Here is a 25,490-nt window from a genome sequence, read left to right on the forward strand (position 1 = left end):
TAAAAGATAACGGTTATAATGATTTGAGGAATATGGTACAAATGGATTCCATGAACTTCAAAGGTAAGAAAAAGGTTAAAGGACTTTATACGATTTTATTAACTGAACTTCTTTGATGGAATCAAATATAAACCTAGTTTACATTTAAGTCCACTCTTTTAGCACGACTCCCCACAGCTTGTGACTAAGCCAGCCCACCCTGAATTATTTACCTCCACCCTCCTCTGTGCCCGTGAGATTTCCCAGGCTTTTATATGCCTACTTTCACCCTGTCTAACTCCTAATCATCCCTCAAAACTTGGCTCCACTATAATTTATTTCTAAAAGCCTCCTATGACCTAGAGCTAGATGCCCCCTTTTGTGCATAAAAATGTCCGCACCTCTTGCTGCAGTAAGTCTTCTTCGAGGAACTTGCCCTAAAGAAATAGTATAGAACACGGGCAAGGGTTCATGCTCAAAGTTCTCCACTGCAGTGCTACCTATTTACAATAGCGGACATCGGAAAACTCCTTGAAATAGCAAATGATTGGGAACAGCTTTGTGCATTTAGAACCCCTTCCTTCCCCGCCACCTGCGCCCCGGTTTCCTTGCCACGCTTGAGAGCTGAGCCACCTAAACCGAGTCCCCAAACAAGAGCAAACCCAGCTCAGAGGCCACCTCCTCTGGGAGCTTTCCTTGTCAACTTCGTCTGTTTTAAGTAGCCCGCTGTGGGCTACCACACAGGGCATGCTTTACCTCAGTGCTTCAAGACTGTACTGTAAGTGTCTTTTATCAGACTGCCTCCTCTTTACAGTACACTCCCTGAGAGAAGGAGCTGTGTCTTTCCAGCAAAGTTCACATCTATTTTGTCCCCAAAATGGTGAACTAAGTAATTTTAACCAATCCTCTTGCAGAAAACAATTAAAAATAAAGAGGGATACTCCACAGTAAAAAAGACACCGATGTTATAAGAATAGTAAGTATGTATGTGCCTAGCATCATAGCTTCAGAATAAAGCAAAAATGAGCAGATATACCAAAAATAACAGTGGCAAATTAAATAAACAAGAAAATAGTAAGGATGCAACAGTTTTGACTAATATAATTAGCAAACAACATAATATGTGTAGATGCAAAACTAGACTCACAAAGAATACATATTCTTTTCAAGCTTGCATAAAACATTCACAAATATTGGTCATATGATGACCCTAAAGCAACTTCAAAGCTTTTGCACAGCAAAGGAAACCATAAACAAGACCAAAAGACAACCCTCAGAATGGGAGAAAATATTTGCAAATGAAGCAACTGACTAAGGATTAATCTCCAAAATTATAAGCAGCTCATGCAGCTTAATAACAAAAAAACAAACAACCCAATCCAAAAATGGGCAGAAGACCTAAATAGACATTTCTCCAAAGAAGATATACAGACGACCAACAAACACATGAAAGAATGCTCAACATCACTAATCATTAGAGAAATGCAAATCAAAACTACAATGAGATATCATCTCACACCAGTGAGAATGGCCATCATCAAAAAATCTAGAAACAATAAATGCTGGAGAGGGTGTGGAGAAAAGGGAACCCTCTTGCACTGTTGGTGGGAATGTAAATTGATACAGCCACTGTGGAGAACAGTATGGAGGTTCCTTAAAAAACTACAAATAGAACTACCATATAGAAGGAGGTTCCTTAAAAAACTACAAATAGAACTACCAGCAATCCCACTACTGGGTATATACCCTGAGAAAACCATAATTCAAAAAGAGTCATGTACCAAAATGTTCATTGCAGTTCTATTTACAATAGCCCGGAGATGGAAACAACCTACATGTCCATCATCGGATGAATGGATAAAGAAGATGTGGCACATATATACAGTGGAATATTACTCAGCCATAAAAAGAAACAAAATTGAGCTATTTGTAATGAGGTGGATAGACCTAGAGTCTGTCATACAGAGTGAAGTAAGTCAGAAAGAGAGAGACAAATACCGTATGCTAACACATATATATGGAATTTAAGAAAAAAAATGTCATGAAGAACCTAGGGGTAAGACAGGAATAAAGACACAGACCTACTACAGAATGGACTTGAGGATATGGGGAGGGGGAAGGGTAAGCTGTGACAAAGCGAGAGAGAGTCATGGACATATATACACTACCAAACGTGAGGTAGATTGCTAGTGGGAAGCAGCCGCATAGCACAGGGAGATCAGCACGGTGCTTTGTGACCGCCTGGAGGGGTGGGATAGGGAGGGTGGGAGGGAGGGAGGGAGATGCAAGAGGGAAGAGATATGGGAACATATGTATATATATAACTGATTCATTTTGTTGTAAAGCAGAAACTAACACACCATTGTAAAGCAATTATACTCTAATAAAGATGTTAAAAAAAACATATTGCATATACTCGTCTATCACAGTTCAATCAAAATGTACAATTCATCTTGGGAAAGGTCTATAAACTGAATTGTATTAAATAAAGGTTTTCCAATTATCTAGAGATAACATTAAGAAAGTGAAAAAGGAAGCCACAGAGTGGGCAAAGGTATTTGTAACACATATAACCAACAAAAGGTACATTCCAACATGACCCAGCAACTCCACTACTGGGCATATACCCTGAAAAATATCATAATTCAAAACGAGTTACGGGGCTTCCCTGGTGGTGCAGTGGTTGAGAGTCCGGCTGCCGATGCAGGGGACACGGGTTCGTGCCCCAGTCCGGGAAGATCCCACATGCCGTGGAGCGGCTGGGCCCGTGAGCCATGGTTGCTGAGCCTGAGTGTCCGGAGCCTGTGCTCCGCAACGGGAGAGGCCACAACAGTGAGACACCTGCTCAAAATGTTCATTGCAATCTATAGATTCAATGCAATCCCTATCAAACTCCAATGGCATTTTTCACAGAACTAGAACAAAAAATTTCACAATTTGTATGGAAACACAAAAGACCCCGAATAGCCAAAGCAATCTTGAGAACGAAAAACGGAGCTGGAGGAGTCAGGCTCCCTGACTTCAGACTATACTACAAAGCTACAGTAATCAAGACAGTATGGTACTGGCACAAAAACAGAAAGATAGATCAATGGAACAGGATAGAAAGCCCAGAGATAAACCCACGCACATATGGACACCTTATCTTTGATAAAGGTGGCAGAAATGTACAGTGGAGAAAGGACAGTCTCTTCAATAAGTGGTGCTGGGAAAACTGGACAGGTACATGTAAAAGTATGAGATTAGATCACTCCCTAACACCATAGACAAAAATAAGCTCAAAATGGACTAAAGACCTAAATGTAAGGCCAGAAACTATCAAACTCTTAGAGGAAAACATAGGCAGAACACTCTATGACATAAATCACAGCAAGATCCTTTTTGACCCACCTCCTAGAGAAATGGAAATAAAAACAAAAAAAAAAAAACAAATGGGACCTAATGAAACTTCAAAGCTTTTGCACAGCAAAGGAAACCAGAAACAAGACCAAAAGACAACCTCAGAATGGGAGAAAATATTGGCAAATGAAGCAACTGACAAAGGATTAATCTCCAAAATTTATAAGCAGCTCATGCAGCTCAATAACAAAAAAACAAACAACCCAATCCAAAAATGGGCAGAAGACCTAAATAGACATTCCTCCAAAGAAGATATACAGACTGCCAACAAACACATGAAAGAATGCTCAACATCATTAATCATTAGAGAAATGCAAATCAAAACTACAATGAGATATCGTCTCACACCAGTCAGAATGCCCATCATCAAAAACTCTAGAAACAATAAATGCTGGAGAGGGTGTGGAGAAAAGGGAACCCTCTTGCACTGTTGGTGGGAATGTGAATTGGTTCAGCCACTATGGAGAACAGTATGGAGGTTCCTTAAAAAACTAAAAATAGAACTACCATATGACCCAGCAATCCCACTACTGGGCATATACCCTGAGAAAACCATAATTCAAAAGGAGTCATGTACCAAAATGTTCATTGCAGCTCTATTTACAATAGCCCAGAGATGGAAACAACCTAGGTGCCCATCATCAGATGAATGGATAAAGAAGATGTGGCACATATATACAATGGAATATTACTCAGCCATAAAAAGAAACGAAATTGAGCTATTTGTAATGAGGTGGATAGACCTAGAGTCTGTCATACAGAGTGAAGTAAGTCAGAAAGAGAGAGACAAATACCGTATGCTAACACATATATATGGAATTTAAGAAAAAAAAATGTCATGAAGAACCTAGGGGTAAGACAGGAATAAAGACACAGACCTACTGGAGAACGGACTTGAGGATATGGGGAGGGGGAAGGGTGAGCTGAGAGAGAGTCATGGACAGGGCGAGAGAGAGTCATGGACATATACACACTAACAAACGTAGTAAGGTAGATAGCTAGTGGGAAGCAGCCACATGACACAGGGATATTGACTCGGTGCTTTGTGACCGCCTGGAGGGGTGGGATAGAGAGGGTGAGAGGGAGGGAGACGCAAGAGGGAAGAGATATGGGAACATATGTATATGTATAACTGATTCACTTTGATATAAAGCAGAAACTAACACACCATTGTAAAGCAATTATACCCCAATAAAGATGTTAAAAAAAAAAATGTTCATTGCAGCTGTATTTACAATAGCCAGGACATGGAAGCAACCTAAGTGTCCATCATCGGATGAATGGATAAAGAAGTTGTGGCACATATATACAATGGAATATTACTCAGCCATAAAAAGAAACAAAATTGAGCTATTTGTAATGAGGTGGATAGACCTAGAGTCTGTCATACAGAGTGAAGTAAGTCAGAAAGAGAAAGACAAATACCGTATGCTAACACACATATATGGAATCTAAGAAAAAAAAATGTCATGAAGAACCTAGTGGTAAGATGGGAATAAAGACACAGACCTAGTAGAGAATGGACTTGAGGATATGGGGAGGGGGAAGGGTAAGCTGTGACAAAGTGAGAGAGTGGCATGGACATATATACACTACCAAACGTAAAATAGATAGCTAGTAGGAAGCAGCCGCATAGCACAGGGAGATCAGCTCGGTGCTTTGTGACCACCTAGAGGGGTGGGATAGGGAGGGTGAGAGGGAGGGAGACGCAAGAGGGAAGAGATATGGGAACATATGTATATGTATAACTGATTCACTTTGATATAAAGCAGAAACTAACACACCATTGTAAAGCAATTATCCTCCAATAAAGATGTTAAAAAGAAAACCAATATTTGCTTTTTGTAATAATAATAGTAATTATTAATAAATGTTGCTTGATCTGAAAAAAAAGACTTCAACAAATCAATATAAAAAAGATAATTCATCATTTTAAAAGGGCAGGGCAGGAATAAAGATGTAGACAGAGAGAGTAGACTTGAGGACACAGGATGGGAGGGGGAAGCTGGGGCGAAGTGAGAGTAGCAAAGACTTATATACACTACCGAATGTAAAATAGTTAGCTAGTGGGAAGCAGCAGCGTAGCACAGGGAGATCAGCTCGGTGCTTTGCGATGACCTAGAGGGGTGGGATAGGGAGGATGGGAGGGAGGCTCAAGAGGGAGGGTATATGGGGACATATGTATACATATGGCTGATTCACTTTGGTGTACAACAGAAACTAACACAGTATTGTGAAGCAATTATACTCCAATAAAGATCTATTTAAAAAAAAAAATGGCAAGAGAACAGCTACTTCACAAAACAAGATACCAAATAGAAAATAAAAATTTTAAAAGTGCTCAAATCACATTAAATATTAGAGATATGCAAATTAAAACAACCATGAGATCCCACTACATACCCACTAGAATGGATTCTTATTTAGCTGAACTTGTACTTTTTACTTTGCAAACTTTTCTGAACATGTGTGTCATACTTCATAATAAACTATTATGTTTCAAGGGCACTCATCAATACGTACTTGTTCATCAATAGAATGGGAACTCATCAAAATTATATCTGTTTTTCTGCTTCTCTAACGCATTAAATTCTTTTACAGCTTTAATGAGGTATAACTGATGTATTAAAAAAACTGCATATATTTAATAAATATTGACCAAAATTTTAGACTCATCTCCCTAATAAACTTTTTGTCGGGTCCTGTTCACTGAATCCAAAACAACAAATTGTGTTTCTAAATAATCTGTATTTCCCTCCAAGTTAACCTTGAAATTCCATAAATATCATGATTGCCCATAAAAGATAGGTTAAGAAATTACCCCCCAATATCAATTTTACACATTTTCTCCTGCCCTCAGAACTAAGTTATACATTGATGACTTTGGAAGCTGAGCTTCCAACTGAAGCATGACTATTTTTCTCATGTCTTGCTGTAGCTATTTTCTTCAGAGTAGAGCCTCCAGAACATTCTGGACAAATAGTGATAAATCAATTAAATTGTGAAGCCTGTTTTATTCTGAATTAGCCTTTAATTCCCAGTGTATACTTGACCCACTTAGCCCTAAAACACCCCTCCTCAACAAAATCAATCCCATGTGAAAAAAAAAAAAAGGAGGGTGGAAGGGCTTTCAGCCCAATGAAATAAGACATGGTTCTAAGAATAACCAGTAGACATTATCAAATGATAATCTCCAGCCCCTCAGAGAGTGATTTTATTCAAGCTGACAAATTTCCATCATTGATGAGGAGGGCTCTCAATTTGTTAACAGTTGATAGAAATTAAAATAAAAGTTAATATATAACATATTCATTCACATATTTGCAACATGTATAAAAACCCTTATAATTTCATAAATAAGACTGAGCTAATTTACTTCTGTAAGCCTCAGTTTCTGTAACTTCATATAAAATAGGCACAGTAAAAGCATCCACTTTTAATTAGGCTTAAATAATTTAGTACATATTAAAGATACATGGCAGGGTCTGCATATAATACATGCTCTTAAAAATGTTGGCTCTTAGTAGTAATAGTGTAGACAGTAGTGGTAGTAACAATAGAGAAGTGAAACATTTTAAAATCAATGTTTAAATCTGGAAATTAAGAGAAAGAAGGCAAGCTCTTCCTAGCAAGTAATGTCCCATCCCTAAGGTACTAGAAACTAGACATTTCAAAGGTAAACATATTAGGTGATCACTTACTTGAATGTCCAGACCAAGGAACTGCAGAAAACACAATTAAATTCCTCTTAAACTCAAATACTGTCATAAGAGTTTTCTAACCAAGAAAATAAAGTATTCATTCATTCATTCACTTGTTTGCTTAAAATTATCTAGCTTTTCCATGAAAAAATAATTAATTAATATTTAACAATTTTTTTATTTATCATATAATTAACTATTTAAACATTTTAAAATAATTAATAAATTTCTAAGGAATTTTATGTTATTGTGATAGAAGTTCAAGCATCCAAAATATATTTGGGGAAATGCTGATGTAGAAAGTATTAAAATATTAAAGTAAAATGATTACTACAATTGTGTTTAGTAGAGACAAACCCAGCAAGATAGAAGGATTATTTCTTGTACCCGTGTTTTGCTTAAAAATACATATACATTTAAGAATAATGTGATACATGGGCCAGCTTCCAATCTTTCTTAACCAAACTTTTACAACATTTACTTCACTTGCCTTCCCTCTGGTTTCCCCCAAACCATCCACCCTTTCTTTACTTAGGATAAAGGTCAAGCTCCTTAATGTGACCCACGATGCTCTGCTTTCTCTGATTCGCAGCTCTATCTCACAAACCGTTCTCTCTCTTGCTAACAAAGCTTCAGTTACACTGGCCTTATTTTAGTTCCACAAATGTTCCAGCTTCCCAGTTTTGGGGACTTCAACATGCTATTTCCATTGCCTGAAATGCTCTCTGGACATGACTTGCATCTCCATCTACCACTCCATTCTTTCTTCATCTTCCCTGCCCTCTCCCCCAAATCTTTCGCTTTCTCACACAGGGTGAGCAGAAGGTCTTTAGTAAAATAATATACCCACGTTGTACTATAAGAGGAGAGCAATATTTGCAGGAAAAAACTCTTGTTTTCAAAATGTGTCTGTGTGTTTATTTTGTAGGTGCTACACTCTAGATCCTAAAAGGCCTTAGTCAATCTACATGAAGGCTTGAGAGGTCTCCCAACTGCCCTCCTAGAACGGTACTAGAGCCAGGAATTTCCATGCACTTGACCACAGAGAGCACTGACTGGATGGAGAGGATCCTGGGGATAGGGCAGAGGGAAAAAAAGGGAAGACGAGATGAGATGAGAGCAAAAAGGGACCCTGGCACCCATCTGATGCTGTCTCTATACGGAGTTAATTTAATGGAAAAAATTAAAAAATGTTTCACACCAAAAAAAAGAAGAATGTGGTATTTGTCAGAGAACTAATATCCATCTGAAAACAAACAGATATTTCTATGCCTGATCTAACTTTGAAATATGTGTTATTTAACTGTTGGCTACCAATCTTCTGAGGAACTCACAGAAGTGGAGTTTAGTGCTTCCTGAACCTGTAAAGAACAAAGGTTTTATGCTTTTGCCCTTACAGTTAAGTAAGTATGATATTTAAAAATCACATCCCTTTGATTTCACCTTTTTATTAACTAGTAGTTTGATTAGAGAACGGTCAGTATAAACAGAAACTGATTTGTTGACTGATGATCTATATTAGCTAACTTATAAACCATCTACTTTACAGATATCTATGTACACTTATATTTACACATTAAATTTGTGGTTAATTTGTATTATTTTTTAATCATAAACTTGAAAGAATATATTTTTGTTTGGTTTGTTTTTTTCTCTTAATATATTATTTTTAAACAAACATCACCACAAGATTCTCTCTGGCTACTCAATGAGTCTGACTACTGGGTATTGTGTCTTTAAGCTGGAGGATATGTTTTAATCTACACTTTTCTCTGGTTTGTCTCCTTCTTATTACTTAATCATCCAATGAACCTTACAGAACTGTCAGTTTGGAAGGCAATAAACTGTGTATGGATTTTTCTTCTTCTTTAGGATTGAGAAAGTCCCAATCATGCAAGCAATGAAAGAAACTTCCATACACCTAGTACTTCATTTCCTGACAATCAAAGTCATGGGCTAATGATGACCTTAGGCTCCTGGCTACAAATGTGAGACAGGGCTGACAAATACACATCACTGGCTCTGCAAAACAATATGTGACAAGTTTTAGGATAAAAACCCAGTTCCTAGCATAATTACTGAGTGACCAGGCAGCGCATCACGTGACTTGGCTCTGACAGGCTGAAGGAAAAATGCACTGCTGAGTCTGAAGGGACTCTGAAATGTGGGGCATGTGTTGTTTACTTAGGGATCAAGGAGACTTCTGTTAAGTTTTAAAGACACACATATATTATTACTGATTATCCCTCTCTGAAATCCTCCTACAAACTATCACAAGAGAATTTTTCATTTGCAATTTTAAAAGTATGCATAATATTAAAACACTTTCATTGAGTTGCACATTTGGATCAATAACATGTTAATATCACTGATATCTAACATAAGAAAGGATGCATATTAAAGCATGGAAATGATGTCTCAACTAAAAAAGGACACTGGTGAAAAGGATGAGTTCAGACAGCTATTCCTGTACAAAGAAATACAAACATTTAAAACACTCAACAAACCAATGCTTATTGAACAGGCTTTGAGTCAGGCATTTTTATTAGCTTTCCTCTCCTAGACAGGATAAAATTTAGATTTGTACAAGATCATCAATTTTTTCAATGTGTTTTTAGCCCCTGTTTATTGCTTTCATATAGGGAGAGGGGGGAAACATTGTGGTCATTTATACATTAACACTGTAAGCCCTTCCTCACAGATGTTGACATTTAGGTGTCAGTAGACTGGATGTATTACAAGAAAAAGGCATTGAGCTGAAAGACACACTTAGATGTGTCCATTCATTTATCAATAAACTAATCAGTCACACAGCACATTATCAGAAGCCTACTATGCACAAGGTATTAGGGTTACAAAATTCTGTAAAGAAGCCTATCATCTAATACAGAGAAGACATTCATGAAAACATACCATTTCATAATAGTAAAATGAATGCAGTAATGACAATACGAATGAAAGAATGGACCAGGAGAAAAGATACACTGAAACCTATTGAATGGAAAATACCCATAGTAAAGGTAGTCCTTGGGCAAAGGCTTGAAGGACAAATATTTGAAGTGACTAAAATAACCTCTAATCCTGGTCCTGCTCTTTACAAGCTATGAGACCTTGGAACCAATCAATAATCTCTTTGGATCTCAGTTCCATTATCCATACAATGATACAGATGATTCACATAATCTCTGAGGTCTGAGATATCACAGTTATAAATCCACTCTTGAGGAATTTTCCAGAAGTTGTATAATGAGTCGCTAAACTAGATTTATAATCCAGATTTCTAGAGTTCCCATATTCATGAAGGTCCTAAACTAATTTCTGTCTTCTTAAAGTCATATGCATGAGATTATCAAAAAGTAGCAATTTTCAGCACAATTTGGACTCACTCGCGTTCTTCATCGCTTTAGAAAACAACCCTGCATAGCTTAAAATCCATCCTACACTGTGAAACTCATGCCTACTTGTCACTAGTCTCCAGCTACCAAGGCAGCCTTTCTGCCTCATAATTATGTAAAGCACATGCCTGGCTCTGCCTCAGGACTTCTGCACCAGCTCTTCCTTCTGTCTGAAACCCTCTTGTTCAAATCTTTGTGAGTCTAGCTCTTTCTTGGCTCTATGGTCTGTAGTCACACTGATTCTTCAGAAAGGTGTTTACTGACTACCTAATCTATGGTGCCAACACCTCTCTTCAGCTCACTCCTCCATTTAGTTTTCTTCAGAGCATGTACTGCCATCTAAAATTATCTTCCCCATTTACTTTACTATTTCATTGTCTATTTCCCCAACAAAAGAGTGCATGCAGGAATCTTACCTGTCTTGCTCACTGCTGAATACTCAAGTCCCAGGAAGAATGCTTGGCACTGAGTTGGCATTCAATGAAAGAGAAAGTGAGAGAAGTGGGGAGGAAGGGGATGGAGACAGGGGCAAATCTATTTTCTCCTTAATATCTACTGTTTTGCTCCATTTTATCATCGAAAAGAAAGTTTGTTACTCATGAAAGCATAGAAAGGTTTGATGACATCACTCTTAATATATGACAACGGTTTATTTTCAAACATGAGATTGAATCTGTTCAATTGTACTTAAGGTTATATTTTAAGCCAAAAAATGAAGTTGTTAAAGTATAGGTAAATGGCATTAAGCTTATTAGAAGTTACTGTCTTTCATGTATTGTGTCGAATTTTTTTCTTTGTTCAAGAACCTACTGTGTAGCACAGGGAACTCTACTCGAGGATCGGTGGTGACCTAAATGGGAAGGAAATCTAAAAAAGAGTGGATATATTTATACGTATGACTGATTCACTTTGCTGTGCAGCAGAAATTAACACAACATTGTAAAGCAACTATACGCCGATAAGAATTAATTTTATGTAAAATAGATAGCTAGTGGGAAGCAGCCACATAGCACAGGGAGATCAGCTCATGCTTTGTGACCACCTAGAGGGGTGGGATAGGGAGGGTGGGAGGGAGATGCAAGAGGGTGGGGATATGGGGATATATGTATATGTATAGCTGATTCACTTTGTTATACAGCACCAACTAACACAACAATGTAAAGCAATTATACTCCAATAAAGATGTTTAAAAAAAAAAGAATTAATTTTAAAAAAACATGCAAAGTAACATTTTCTATCAAAACTATATTTGACAGCCATTATATTAAAAAAAAAGAGTAAGATGGACAATTTCCTTTCCTGCTTTCTTTATTCTCTCCGCTGTATCTCATACTACTAACCACTCCCTCTTTCTTGCAAATTTCTTCCTTTGTTTCAAGACATTATCTTCCTTTTCTTTTCTTTTTTTTTTTTTTTTGGCGGTATGCAGGCCTCTCACTGTTGTGGCCTCTCCCGTTGTAGAGCACAGGCTCCGGATGTGCAGGCTCAGCGGCCATGGCTCACGGGCCTAAACGCTCCGCAGCATGTGGGATCTTCCCGGACCGGGGCACGAACCCGTGTCCCCTGCATCGGCAGGCGGACTCTCAACCACTGTGCCACCAGGGAAGCCCGACCTCTTGGTTTTTTTAAAAAAAGTTAAATTTAAGGTCACACCTCTAAGTTCAATGCACTATATACAGATCGTGCAGAGTATGACTATGAAGAGATACAAATTAGTCCATGCTGAAAAAGACTTACCAGGGTACAGAATCATTTTCATAAATACATATAAAAGTCTTGTGAAGATAGAAGAGGACTGACTCTTCAGGTTTTCTGAGACACTTTTCAAAGTGATTCAAGGCACAAAATGTGCACTACTGTGAATACATACATGTGCCTCTAATACAGCCCATCAAATGTTTGGCTTCATGACTTACAAAACTAAATGTACTGAAATGAGATTCTGCTTCTTAGCTGAAAAACCACAGAAGCTATAAACATCATGTAGATAATTACTCCAAAATATGGAGATACAAATACAAGCACTTCATTTGAAAAAGCAAACACAAAAGACAGGTGTAAATTCAAAGTATTTAAATGCTTCCATTTTGAATAATTCATTTAAGAACCTAAACAGGTTTGTTCCCAGAAGCTAATGCATCAATCACTAGTCTCCACTAAGGAAAATGAATTCTAAAAATTAACATGGTTTTCAATAATTCAAATTTCACTATTTATATAAAAACCTAGAGAGACCAATAATACCCAATAGCTTCAAAAGATAAGCTAAAGGGCTTCCCTGGTGGCGCAGTGGTTGAGAGTCCACCTGCCGATGCAGGGGACACGGGTTCATGTCCCAGTCCGGGAAGATCCCACATGCCGTGGAGTGGCTGGGCCCGTGAGCCATGGCCGCTGAGCCTGCGCGTCCGGAGCCTGTGCTCTGCAACGGGAGAGGCCACAACAGTGAGAGGCCCGCGTACCGCAAAAAAAAAAAAAAAAAAAAAAGATAAGCTAAAGACTTTTTTGATGTAATCAATTTACCGATGTTTGTCCAGGTCTGTTTAATATATACGCAAGGAAAATACACTCACTCTATAATTTCTTATAAAATAGCAAGTAAGGAGTAGATGCAGGAGATGTAGAAGGGGAAAGAGAATTCAAAATGTCCTTCTCCTCAGTAACTTCCACTTCAGAGTCATCAAAAAGCAACCACTTCCCCTCATACTCCTTTAAGCTTTGCACTACATACGAAATTTTGTTTTCAAAACCACTCATGTTAATGCCTGTTTGGTCACTGGATTCCTTGTTTCTATCAGATTCATGGGTCTCATTAGTACTGTTAGTCTCAGAATTTCTATTTTCAGCAAATGCTGTACTGGCAACTTTATCAGGATTAGATGCTTTGTTGTATAACTCATAATCTGCTTTACTCTTTTGTCCTCCAAGAACTCCGATAGCGTCTACGTTTTTTTTGTTCAAAACTTTGCTTGGCTGGGTATTTCCACTGACTCTAATCGACACTTCTTCATTGTCATAATTTTCAACCACACCCCTGGCTTCCTCCTCATTCAATGGTTCTGGCTTACCTATTTCACACATTGGTCGTTCACAAAATTTTCCTTATCTAGTTCTAAACTGTTAAGGTCAGTGACTTTAACAGAAGCAGTATAATGCCCACTACTAATTGTAATGCCACTGTGCATCACAACTGCAAATAATTCATAGCTGTCATTGGTTGGTTTTGTGCTCCGTTCTTCTAGTGACAGTTTAAGAGGTGTCAGTAAAGGAGTGTTGATCTTGGAAAGTCCACCACCATAACAATCAAACACAAAGAATACTGAAGTAAGTACTAATATTCAGGTGCTTCTGTGAAGGATATATGGCACCTCCCCCCTTAATTTTCTTTATTTTCTCCAAGCTACTAGCAGCAAAGCACTTCAAATGAATAGTTATAACTTCAGGCATTTTGTCAAACAAAAGACTTCGTTCAGCTTCAGTATAATGATGGCAATTTTCACAGAAATATTTATCTTCTCCTACAATCCTCTCCACTGAGGCAAACTCTGAAATTGCCCATCTCAGGGTCTTCATTTCTGTTTTTGGCTCTGGAGAAATTTCAGAACTCTCCTCTACTTTGGAAAGCTCATCTTCTTGCACTGGTACACTGATGTCTTGAAAATCTTCTCTTCTTTCTGTTAAACTTTCACATTCTAAGCAATGAGTCCTTAATACCAGCTGACCTTGAAATAATTTCTCCACTAGCTCAAAACCAATTTGCTCTGCACCTTTGTTTATGGGCTTAACTTCATTAACAGGCATAACATTATTCCCTGGAGATTCAAGTACACAACCATTAGCTGTATTATCATTCTCATACTTCCCCAAGTCCTCTTCAAGATCATATTCATTTTCTTTAGATTGTCCTTTGGATTCTTGGTTTGTTGTTATTTTACCCAGACTACAGAATTTAGAAATAATGCTGGGCTGCTTAGCTGCAGACTTTAACCAGTTTATTTTAACTCTTGATTTCTTTTGTGAGGGTCTTGCACTCTCATTTTCAGAAATGCACTTGGGGATTATTTTAGCAGGAATATCTAATGAATCAACTGTAGCTTTTCTTTTTGATCTGGTTTGTCTCTGGTTTTCTTCCAAAGACTGGTGTTCCTTAGAGACTTTAACTTTTTCCTTCATGTTACCAAATTCAGTGTCACTTTTTTCTTTTCCCATTTACTTCTGGCAATTTTTCTTTATAGTCTTCCGAATGCCTCATACTGTCCATCTCCATGCTGTTATTATCGCTCATTTCCTCTTTCTGATGTGTTTCTTCTACCTTAGTAGATAACTCTGCCACATTTTTTACGTCTTTCTTTAGGAGTTGGCATGTTTCTTGAATGTTTCCCAAAATCCACTGTAATACTTCCTGTGCATCACGCTGTAGATATCCTTCATACACAGGCTTGAGTTCCCTGAGTGTGTTAAGTAGTCGCCCTGGCTGAGTAGCCAGTTCACCAGTATATTTCTCTGGATTTAAGAGAAAACTAGCCTGAAGCTGTTCGACTGAAATGATCAAGGACTGTAAGCTGCATATTAGTTCATAACTTGCTGAAGAATCATCTTTGCAACTTCCCTTATCTTTTTGACTGGCTTCATCTTTTAGGGTTTCTTTCTTCCTTGAAATAATATTAAATAAGTGCTTCACTCCAGATCTAAAACCAGGACAAAAATATACTACCTGAAGTACACTATTAAGATAACAAGTATTGCCGAGATTATTCAGTCCCACAAACGGTAACAAGTTTTCTCTCTTCTCACAGTTGATAGGTGAGGACTGTGCTGCAGGAACAACTTGATCAGTTTCAGACCCTCTATATTCAGAAGTTTTTTCTTCATTTTCTTGAGAATCTGTGAAATCCAAGGCTCTCTTGGTTTCCTTTTTCTGAAAAAACTTCAAGGAAAGTCTGTTTTTTTTTTGATGGACCACCTCTTGAAAGCCCATTACTTTCACTAGGTACGACACCGGGCGTTTTCTCTTCAAATCCCAAGGAGTTGAGAAGAATTAATTTATACAGGGACCTTGTAATCACCAATCATATCTAGAATATAACATTTTACCAGGTGCCGTATCTTCTGCTATACCATTTCTTGCTGCTGGCTGTCCTTATCACTGGGGGTTGTTACATCAAAAATGTTTCTCCCATAACTCTGGTCATGGCCCAGAGCGAGGTCCGCGTTGGTGATGCCGAGGAGTCTAAGCGGGCTGAGGGCGGGTGCGACGGGTGAGCCCCGAGCCCGTGGGGGCCCACGACCCACGGAAAAGCTGTCCGGATTGCCCTCCCCGCAGGGGAGTGACCATTCGCTCTCAAGAGCGGGAACCCGGGCTGCCGCTCGGTCCTGCCAGGCGGAGGCACCGACTACATCCCCAAAGCGGCGACCGACCGCGTCCGCCGCCATCCCTGCCCCGGGACGGCAAAGAGCGCCAGAAACGGCTCCACTCGCCCGGCGCCGGAACCGCTGGGGTCTCAAGACATTATTTTCTTCTCATTTTCCATCTACCTTCATAGCTGTTTCTTTTCCGTTCTCCTTCCTGAACTCAGCTTCCTCCATTACCTTAAAAGGTTGGTTTTTGCCAAAATTTCAGCACTGGTCATTTTTTCTCTCTATCTCACAGCTTTGATTGCACATTTTGGCTGATGACCCATACATAGTTAGCACAGTCCTCTCTCCTGTGCTTTCTCATAAATCTATTTGCCCTCTACATGTTACCACTTACACATCCCACTGAAACCTCAACTTGACAAATGTGAATCTGTGTAATCAACAAACCTCTGTACAGGCTCACTAAGTGGCTGATACTATTCAAGCACTTTAATAAATATTAATTCACTTAATTTTTATAAAACTCTATAAAATAAGCATGATTATTATTGCTCCCATTTTAGAAAGAGAAAGCTCATTAATTTACCAGAGTCACTCAACTAAAATGTGGTGGGAAGGAGGTTCTGTCCTGGCACCGCCGTGGACCCAAGATCTCCCAACCTGAACCCTAAGATGTATCCTAACCAACTCCCCTCCTCACATCAAAATTGCCACGCAGTTCTAGTGATTTTTTACCTCCTCAGTACTTCCCTAATTCATTCTTCCCCTTTAACTCCAGTGCCTTAGTTCAATCTTTTACAATTTCTTTTCTGAAACACCTCGTAGCCTTCTCGCTTTTCACTTGTGCCCCTTCCAACACATGCCCCACGCTGCCAAGAGTGATCACTCTAAGACCAGATCTAATCATGTCACGTCCCTGCTTAAAACCACCCAGTGACTGTGCACTGCCTTCATGATAAAACCCAAACTCCGTAACATAATGCATAAGGCCAAGAAGCTTCATCAGCTACCACCACTCTATAAATCCTACAGTCCAGGCCTACCCATTCCCTACAATTCCCTGAAGGTATAATGCTCATCCACAAAAAAGTGCCTCTTCCGATCTCTTCTTTTATCTTTAATCCCCCTCCGCATTGGAGGAGGTGACACTTCCAATTACGTTTTCATTTGTTTGTCTCCACGGCTTTATTGAGACATCTCTTGAAAGCTAGGTTCATGACTTCTATTTCTGTACATCAACCTCTCCTGTGGTACTTGGCACGTGGTAGGCAATGAGCAAAAAACATGACGAATGAAAGTATGGACAAACAAGTGAAATACCTTAAGCTTATCTTAAGTGTTTTATCAGACTAATGAAACAACCACTGAACAAAGAATGAAACTGAATTTGGCATTTGTGATGCAGCTGCAGCCCTCTAAGCAAAGCTTTGATCTTAAACTTCCTTTCTAACGCTAGCATTATGATTCCACTCTACTAAAAGTCAATGGATACCTTTTGCCAGCACCAGTTGCCTTAAAAGCAGGACCACCAAGAAATATAATTCCACAATGTTGGGACTTGGATCAAATGGCATCAGATAGCAGACAGACTCTGGCAGTGCTCTGTGCCAATGTCCACATCTATTAGATTTATTTGCTAACTAGTCTTATTATCTATTTCATGTTGGGATTTCTTTAGGGTGTGGTAGAATGGGACAGATGGGTTGAAAGTCTTCCTTCAGGCATCACACAGATAGGATTGGGCAGATGGGTTCCTTTCAGATAATCAGCCTTTAAGCCTGGAACACATGGACAAGCAGAGAGAAAAAGAACATACCATGTCTAGTAATAGATAAAAATATAGTTGGTAATGGACACAATTAAAAATAAGATTTGAAGTGTATAAATCAAAACTGGAAAGTGGCATTGTGTCACTTCCCTTCAAAGGTACAGATTTTCACAAGCAACAAGTTTGAATTATAGTAATAAGTGACCTCAGAAACCTAAAAAACTTACAAAAAAAGACCACTCTTAGCAATAGAAGATGCCAACCTGAAATAAGTTTTGTAGTAACAAGAACAAGGCTCAATTTTATTGAATATTTCTATCAGTTAACTGGATGAGAATTTTATAGAATATTAAACAAATGAGCAAGTGATATTAATCTGGGAGGAAAAAATCAGAAGCCAAAAGGATTTCCTCACTGTGGAAAGATGGATTGAAATAATTAAAAAAAGACATAAGTAAAGAATATTGCACTTAGGTCTCCCTAAAACCCAAGTGAAAACAAAATAATTCTTATACAAGTGTACAATGTAGAGATATGTATTTGAGGCAGCATATGCAAAAAGAGAAGGAATTAGAGTTGATGAAGTAGTTGGCATAATCAGCTGGATGAAGTTGAATCTTTGGCTGTTTTAAAAGAAAAACCGTATCTGTGGTGGAGAGCGCCCACTGACACTTCATTTCCAAACTCTGCCCTCCTTTGCTCACTGCCCCGGGACACAGCTGTCCTGGACACAGGACATCAGTGAATCTTCCTTTACTCAGAGTTCTGATTGGGTTTGGCTAAATGGTAGCATGAGCAGGAGATGAGGGAGGACAGAGAATAAGATGTGGGTATTTACTCCCAGAGGTCCTTCTGGGTACTGAGTGTGTCCCAGTCACACAAAAGTTCATGGTGCTGTCTGACAACCATCTTCAGGCATTCACCTCCATCTCTGATTCCAGTTAACAATCTCCTTCTCTTACTCCTTGAGGGAAAGGGATGATAAGGATACTCTCCTGTTTCTAGCCCTGGGGTTTGCCCCAGGCCTTTTGGATTTTTGTAAATGGTTCCTTCATTAAAATCTCCTCCAATTGCCCAAGTTAGTATGACATGTACTTCCCGCAGGCACCCTTACAGATAAATTAGCATTTATTAAACATCTATTATATGCCAGGCACTTAGTAGGAGCTGTTATACTTATGGTTTCAGCATCCCTCTGAGGTAGGTTCTATCATATGTTACAGATGAAGTGATGGAGGCATCCAGAGGCTGATTTATTTAAGGCCAAACATCAAGTAGGTAACCAGGTTGGATGTGACCCCAGGCTGTCTGACTTACAGCCCATGAATATAGCCCAATTCTGCTATATTCATTTCACTCTGTTCAGAATAAGTCATGACTTATGCTTATACTCTTAATCTGGAGAATAGTTCTTTCCCCCTGGCTTCATACTTTCAGAGGAATTAAACAAAACAAGTGTGTTTAGTGACAATTTCAGGAAGCATGAGGGGATCTCATAACTCAGAAATGTGGAGGCAGTGCAAATTTGTAAAATCTTTCCGAAAAGCAATTTGACAATATGCATCCAGGACCTTAAAGCATGCACTTACCCTTAGGCCCATTAATTCCACTTATAAAAGTCTATCCTAAGAAAATAATCAGAGATGTAAATAACGACTTAAGTACTAAGATGTTCATTGCAGAGTAAGTTACAAGGACAAAGAAAACAAAAAAAAATCAAAACCTGAAATAATCTTGAAGTTCAACAATAGAAAAAGAGTTAACTAAATTATTATGCAGGTATGTATATGTATAGACTCACATGGATGTGGAATATTAAAGCTATCAAAATTGTGTCTTGGAAATAGAATGAATTAAGGAAATTCTCATATTGTTAGTCTAGGATTCAGAAGATTATCAGACTGTATACTCTATGTTTTAGAGCACGTGTGTGCATGTACACATGCACGTGTAAGGAAAAAAATGATTTTAGGGCTACAAAACATTAACTGCATCTATCTTTACATTTGGGAGTATAAGTGATTACTTTATTTCTTCGGTATAACTTTCTACTTGCTTTTCTGTATTTTCCAGGTGGCACAATAGAAGCAAAAATAAAAATTATTTTAAAACATCAATAACTGTGATTAAAATGATATAACTATAATTATATAATCATAATAATAACTGTGATTAAAATAACTGCGATTTATATATGGCTAAAATAATAGGAACTGCATAACCTGAAAAAGAGAAGATTCAATAAAATGTAGATGAAGGGCTATCAAAAGAAAGAGTTTGACACTCGTCCTAAATAGATCAAACAGAAGAACCTGAACCAACAGAAATTAGAGGAAGATAGATAGACTTTGTCTATAAGAAGGGAAAGAATTCTAACAGACTTTTTAAAAGTGGGAACACGTTGTCTCAAAAGGTTTTGATTTTTCTGTCAGTGGAAGCATTCAAGAAGAGGTTTGACCAAAATTTTTCAGGAAGCTTCTTGCAGTGATTTAAACTTTGGACAGGTAGTTAGGCCCAGAAGTCTCTCCTTCCAGAGAGTCTAAAATTTGCATGCTACTGAACAACAATACCTAAACATTTCCTCACCATCAGAGACTGTTTCTTTGGGATAAGGTATTTTTGTTTCTGAAAATTCTCTTTTAATCTCCTCTGTGGGGGCAAAGTAGAATGCCTTTCTGAGTTCAAAAGTAGTTCCTTTGAGGGCAAGGGACATGTCTTCCCATCATTGTGTACAACAGTTTCAAGTACAGAGCCTACCTAGAGCAACTCGGGTTTTTATTTAAGTAAGCCAGTGTACCAGACCTGGTTAAAGACCACCCCAGATCCACTCCATCCTGCAACATCCCTCACTTCCCAGCGGGAGGACCCTCATCTCCTAGCACCATTGCATCTCCCACACTGTGCAAACAGCCCTGGTTCCTCGAGAGACTCACTCTCACTGCACAGCGATTTCTGCCCCAGTATAGCACGAGCGCACAGCTTAGCTTTCAGGTCTGTTCTCTGAAGGACGTGCACTAAGATAGCAACTGAAATTTTCCTGTGAGTTGCTTGATCAAAGGATAACCAATCCACCCTACAAGATCTTCTGAAAGAGTGAGACACGGGTAAATTCTCACACAAAGAACTAAAGGGAGAATTGATGTGTGGCCTGAAGGAGGCAAAAAGAGCCCTGCAATGAGTATGAGGACCCTGGGACCAGATGGCAGCAGACAGCGGGTGGACAGGAGGGGGTGACCAACAAACATCACCTCTGTCTGTGTCCAAAGCTTGCCAGGGAGAAGCTTTACTAGCAAACTTCCTCCTTGGCTCAGCCCTCCCCAAACTCCCTCAAACAACCCTGCTGGAGGACACCATCCTCTCCCAAGGCCTCTCCCTCCTCCCAATCCCGGTGCCCTTGCCTTTGACTCACCGACTTTCAGTTCCCCGCCTGCAATGAGCATGCACGCCAGGCTCAGAATGTTGCTTCTGTCCACAGGGAATTCTAGAGTCCCCATCACATAGAGGCCTCTGAGGGACGGAAGATCTGTATCCACAAGGACAGTCCTGTCTGCAGAAGGAAAAGAAATTGCTCAGACCCATAAACACAACGAGAATTACCTCCTCTCCTCCAGCGACCTGCACTGCGGTGCTCGAGGCAGTTCAGGAGCTGCTTCCCTTGCTGCCTGGGCCAGGACAGGGGCAGGAAGTGGAATAACAAATGGTTTTCCAAAGGCTAGGCTTTCATAAAGAGGCAGGGGAAACAAGAGGCATGATGCATACATTCTGCCATCGTTTTACAAACTGAGGATCATGGCCAAAGGCATTGCTGATGCCCCAAACCCTGCCCCAAGCCTACTTTAGTGCAAATGTCCAGATGAGCTGCACACCCTTTGTCCCCATCCCTCCAGTTTGGCTCTCATGTCTGAGAGGTAGACAACCATACAGACGACCTTGGCCTCTGAAGTCAGACTATCTGGATGTGAATTCCAGCTCTGCTACTGTCTGACTGCGTGGACCAACAATTTTACCCCTCTGTGCCTCAGTTTTCTAATCTGTGAAGTGAAGATGATAATAAAAATACTTGCTTCATTCATAAGGTTTTTGTGAGGATTAAATGAATCAATAGACCTAAAGGGCTGAACCATTCTCAATTCCCCAATCCCACCACGAAAAGCCCAGTGTCTGGTACATGCTCAATAAACACTGGAAATTTTCATTATTAGTACTGTTGTCCATTAGCTTGGCAAGCTTACAGAGCTCATGGGACAACTTAAAACTTATTCTTCATTTCCCCTTCCATAAAAGCAGTTTCCATACAACTTCAGGAGAAAGAAACATTGATTTTTGTTTGAAAGTAACAATAGAGTAATACATGAGTAAAAATTCACCTTTAAAACAGTAAATATTTCATGTGTGCCGAAGTATTAAGTGTTACTTTCTGAGGCTTGGTAGTAATTCAACCCAAATTAAAGATATCAAATAAACATTTCTGCTTACATCTTAAGTATCATAATCACTGACACATGCAAAGATTTTTAAGGAATTTTAAAAAAAATTTATTTTGTTGAAGTATAGTTGATTTACAATGTTGTGTTAGTTTCTGGTGTACAGTAAAGTAATTCAGTTATACATATATTCTTTTTCATATTCTTTTCCATTATAGGTTATTAGAAGATAATGAATATAGTTCCCTGTGCTATACAGTAGGTCCTTGTTGGTTATCCACTCTATATATAATAGTTTGCCTCTGCTAATCCCATACTCTCAGTCCTTCCTTCTCCCACCCCCTCTCCCTTGGCAACCACAAGTCTATTCTCTATGGCTGTGAGTCTGTTTCTGTTTCATATTTAAGGAATTTTTTAACATAATCTCACTTCTCATTCCAGAAAACAATGCACCTGTTGTTCTTAAGGACCTGCTCACCCAAAGTAACTTCTCAGGAGTTGTCTTTTCTGGTTCCTGCCTACTGCTCAAAGGATAAGACCACCACACCTTCCTATGGCAGAGAGTAGAGGGTTGTGAACCAATCATCTGCCTCTTCCTCCTGGTTCATAGTTAGACTACCTTTTCTAGCCTCCTCTACAATTAAATGAGCCATGTGACTGAGGTGTAGTCAATAAAATGTAGGCAGAATCGAAGTGTGACACCTCCGGACCTGGTCCCTAAATTCTCCTGCACGTATTCCCTCCCTCCCCTTGTGTCTCAGTTAAATAGTAGAACACAGGTTCTCATGGTGTGGGCATGGGCCAAACAGCATCTGCATCACCCACTCATTCATCAGAAGCAACCCAAGTTTTAGCTCTGCTGGTAAGCCATTCATGGTCTCACACTGGATCCACCACTCCCCTGTGAAAATCTCTCTTCTTACAACATAGCACTAAAACACATTATTGTAATTACATACACGATTATTGCTTGTAAGGAGGGAACTGTCACTGGGCTGGTCCTCAGTGTCATTATGTCTTTCTCTCCAACTGTTACTTCCTTAGGAGAAGAGAACATCCCTTTTTCAAAATCCCTAGTGCTTACTGTGACATCAAAGATAAAGCCGTTAAATAAACATTGCCCAGATCTGTTGAGTTTAGTTCCCGACACCCCTTAAAATTCAAGTTTATTAGTGACTGATACAAAATGAATTATCAGGCTAACCAGATGAAAATAAATTTGCATTTCACTTTCAATTTCATGTTTGCTCCTTTCCACACATTCAAACAAGAGTGAAATATCTAGAGAATGTTCTAGGTTTAACATATATTTTATAGATTCATGGCTTTAACATGACTTCAAAAGCAAGATAGAAATTATTTCAAGCAAACACTTTTCAATACAAGAGTTCTATACAAATAGCCTTTATCTCTGCCAACCTATGGTCCATTCTACCAGTGTTTGGCTGTTGAACCTGATTGTACAAAATAACTGAATTTCTTCAATAAAGGTTTTCTCTCATTCACAAAATACTTACACACAACACACACACACACACAAAAGCATGATATTAGGCCTCTTTTGAATATACTTCTCAGTTAAAATATGTCTATTACATGGAATTTAAAGTTTTCCCTTTGGTCTTTAGCACATTCCCCCTTCGTAGATGTTTTTCTTTCTTTCATTTATTTTTTCTACTGCGCCATGAAGCTTGCGGGATCTTGGTTCCCAGGCAGGAGGTCAGGCCCAAGCTCCTGTGGAAGGAGCTCTGAGTCCAAACCGCTGTACTAACAGAGAACCTCAGACCCCAGGGAATATCAATCAGAGTGAGGCCTCCCAGAGGTCTTCATCTCAGCACCAAGACCCAGCTCTATACAACTGCCTGCAAACTCCAGTGCTGGATGTCTCAAGCCAAACAACCAGTAAAACAGGAATACAGCACCACCCATCAAAAAAAAAAAAAAAAAAAAGAAACAACAAAAAAATATGTTACATACGAAGGAGCAAGGTAAAAACCTACACGACCAAATAAATGAAGACAAAATAGGCAACCTACCAGAAAAACAATTCAGGGTAATGATAGTATAGATGATCCAAAATCTCGGAAACAGAATGGAGAAAATACAAGAAATATTTAACAAGGATCTAGAAGAACTAAAGAGCAAACAAACAGTGATGAACAACACAATTACTAAAATTAAAAATACTCTAGAAGGAAGCCATAACAGAATAACTGAGGCAGAAGAATGGATAAGTGAGCTGGAAGATAAAATGGTGGAATAACTGCCAGGGAGCAGAATAAAGAAAAAAGAATGAAAAGAATTGAGGACAGTCTCAGAGACCTCTGGGACAACATTAAACACACCAATATTCGAATTATAGGGGTCACAGAAGGAGAGAAAAAAAAGGGTCTGAGAAAATATTTGAAGAGATTATAGTTGAAAACTTCCCTAACATGGGAAAGGAAATAGTCGATCAAGTCCAGGAAGCACAGAGAGTCCCATACAGGATAAACCCAAAGAGAAACACGCCAAGACATATATTTATCAAACTATCAAAATTTAAATACGAAGAAAAAATATTAAAAGCAACAAGGGAAAAGCAACAAATAATATATAAGGGAATCCCCATAAGGTTAACACCTGATCTTTCAGCAGAAACTCTGCAAGCCAGAAGGGATTGGCAGGACATACTTGAAGTGATGGAAGGGAAAAACCTACAACCAAGATTTCTCTACCCAGCAAGGATCTCATTCAGATTCAATGGAGAAATTAAAACCTTTACAGATAAGCAAAAGTTAACAGAATTCAGCACCACCAACCCAGCTTTACAACAAACGCTAAAGAAACTTCTCTAGGCAGGAAACACAAGAGAAGGAAAAGACCTACAAAAACAAACCCAAAACAATTAAGAAAATGGTAATAAGAACATAAATTTCAATAATTACCTTACATGTAAATGGATTAAATGCTCCCACCAAAAGACGTAGACTGGCTGAATGTATACAAAAATAAGACCCATATATATGCTGTCTACAAGAGACCCACTTCAGACCTAGGGACACATACAGACTGAAAGTGAGAGGAAGGAAAAAGATATTCCATGCAAATGGAAACCAAAAGAAAGCTGGAGTAGCAATTCTCATATCAGACAAAACAGACTTTAAAACAAAGACTATTACAAGAGACAAAGAAGGACACTACATAATGATCAAGGGATCAATCCAAGAAGAAGATAGAACAATTGTAAATATTTATGCACCCAAAATAGGAGCATCTCAATACATAAGGCAAATGCTAACAGCCATAAAAGGGGAAATCGACAGTAACACATTCATAGTAGGGGACTTTTAACACCCCACTTTCACCAATGGACAGATCATCCAAAATGAAAATAAATAAGGAAACACAAGCTTTAAATGATACATTAAACAAGATGGACTTAATATATATAGGACACTCCATCCAAAAACAACAGAATACACATTTT

General features: G+C 38.8%; 2 protein-coding genes across 2 annotated transcripts in view; both read right to left on the bottom strand.

The window, feature by feature from the left end:
* PKHD1 (PKHD1 ciliary IPT domain containing fibrocystin/polyductin) overlaps positions 1–25,490 on the bottom strand; it is a 426,555-nt gene that overhangs the window by 130,972 nt on the left and 270,093 nt on the right. Inside the window, exon 52 of the mRNA XM_030870494.2 lies at positions 21,007–21,144. Within this exon, the coding sequence (XP_030726354.2) occupies positions 21,007–21,144 (138 nt within the window). The remainder of the gene's footprint in view (positions 1–21,006; positions 21,145–25,490) is intronic.
* Positions 13,046–15,904, bottom strand: LOC115860841 (ubiquitin carboxyl-terminal hydrolase 1-like). The gene is given in 7 exon segments (XM_070046781.1): positions 13,046–13,554; positions 13,557–13,780; positions 13,866–14,668; positions 14,670–14,792; positions 14,794–14,877; positions 15,186–15,482; positions 15,590–15,904. Coding segments are annotated over 7 exon segments (2,355 nt in total).

The sequence above is a fragment of the Globicephala melas genome, chromosome 11, assembly GCF_963455315.2.
Source record: "Globicephala melas chromosome 11, mGloMel1.2, whole genome shotgun sequence".
Classification (NCBI taxonomy): domain Eukaryota; kingdom Metazoa; phylum Chordata; class Mammalia; order Artiodactyla; family Delphinidae; genus Globicephala; species Globicephala melas.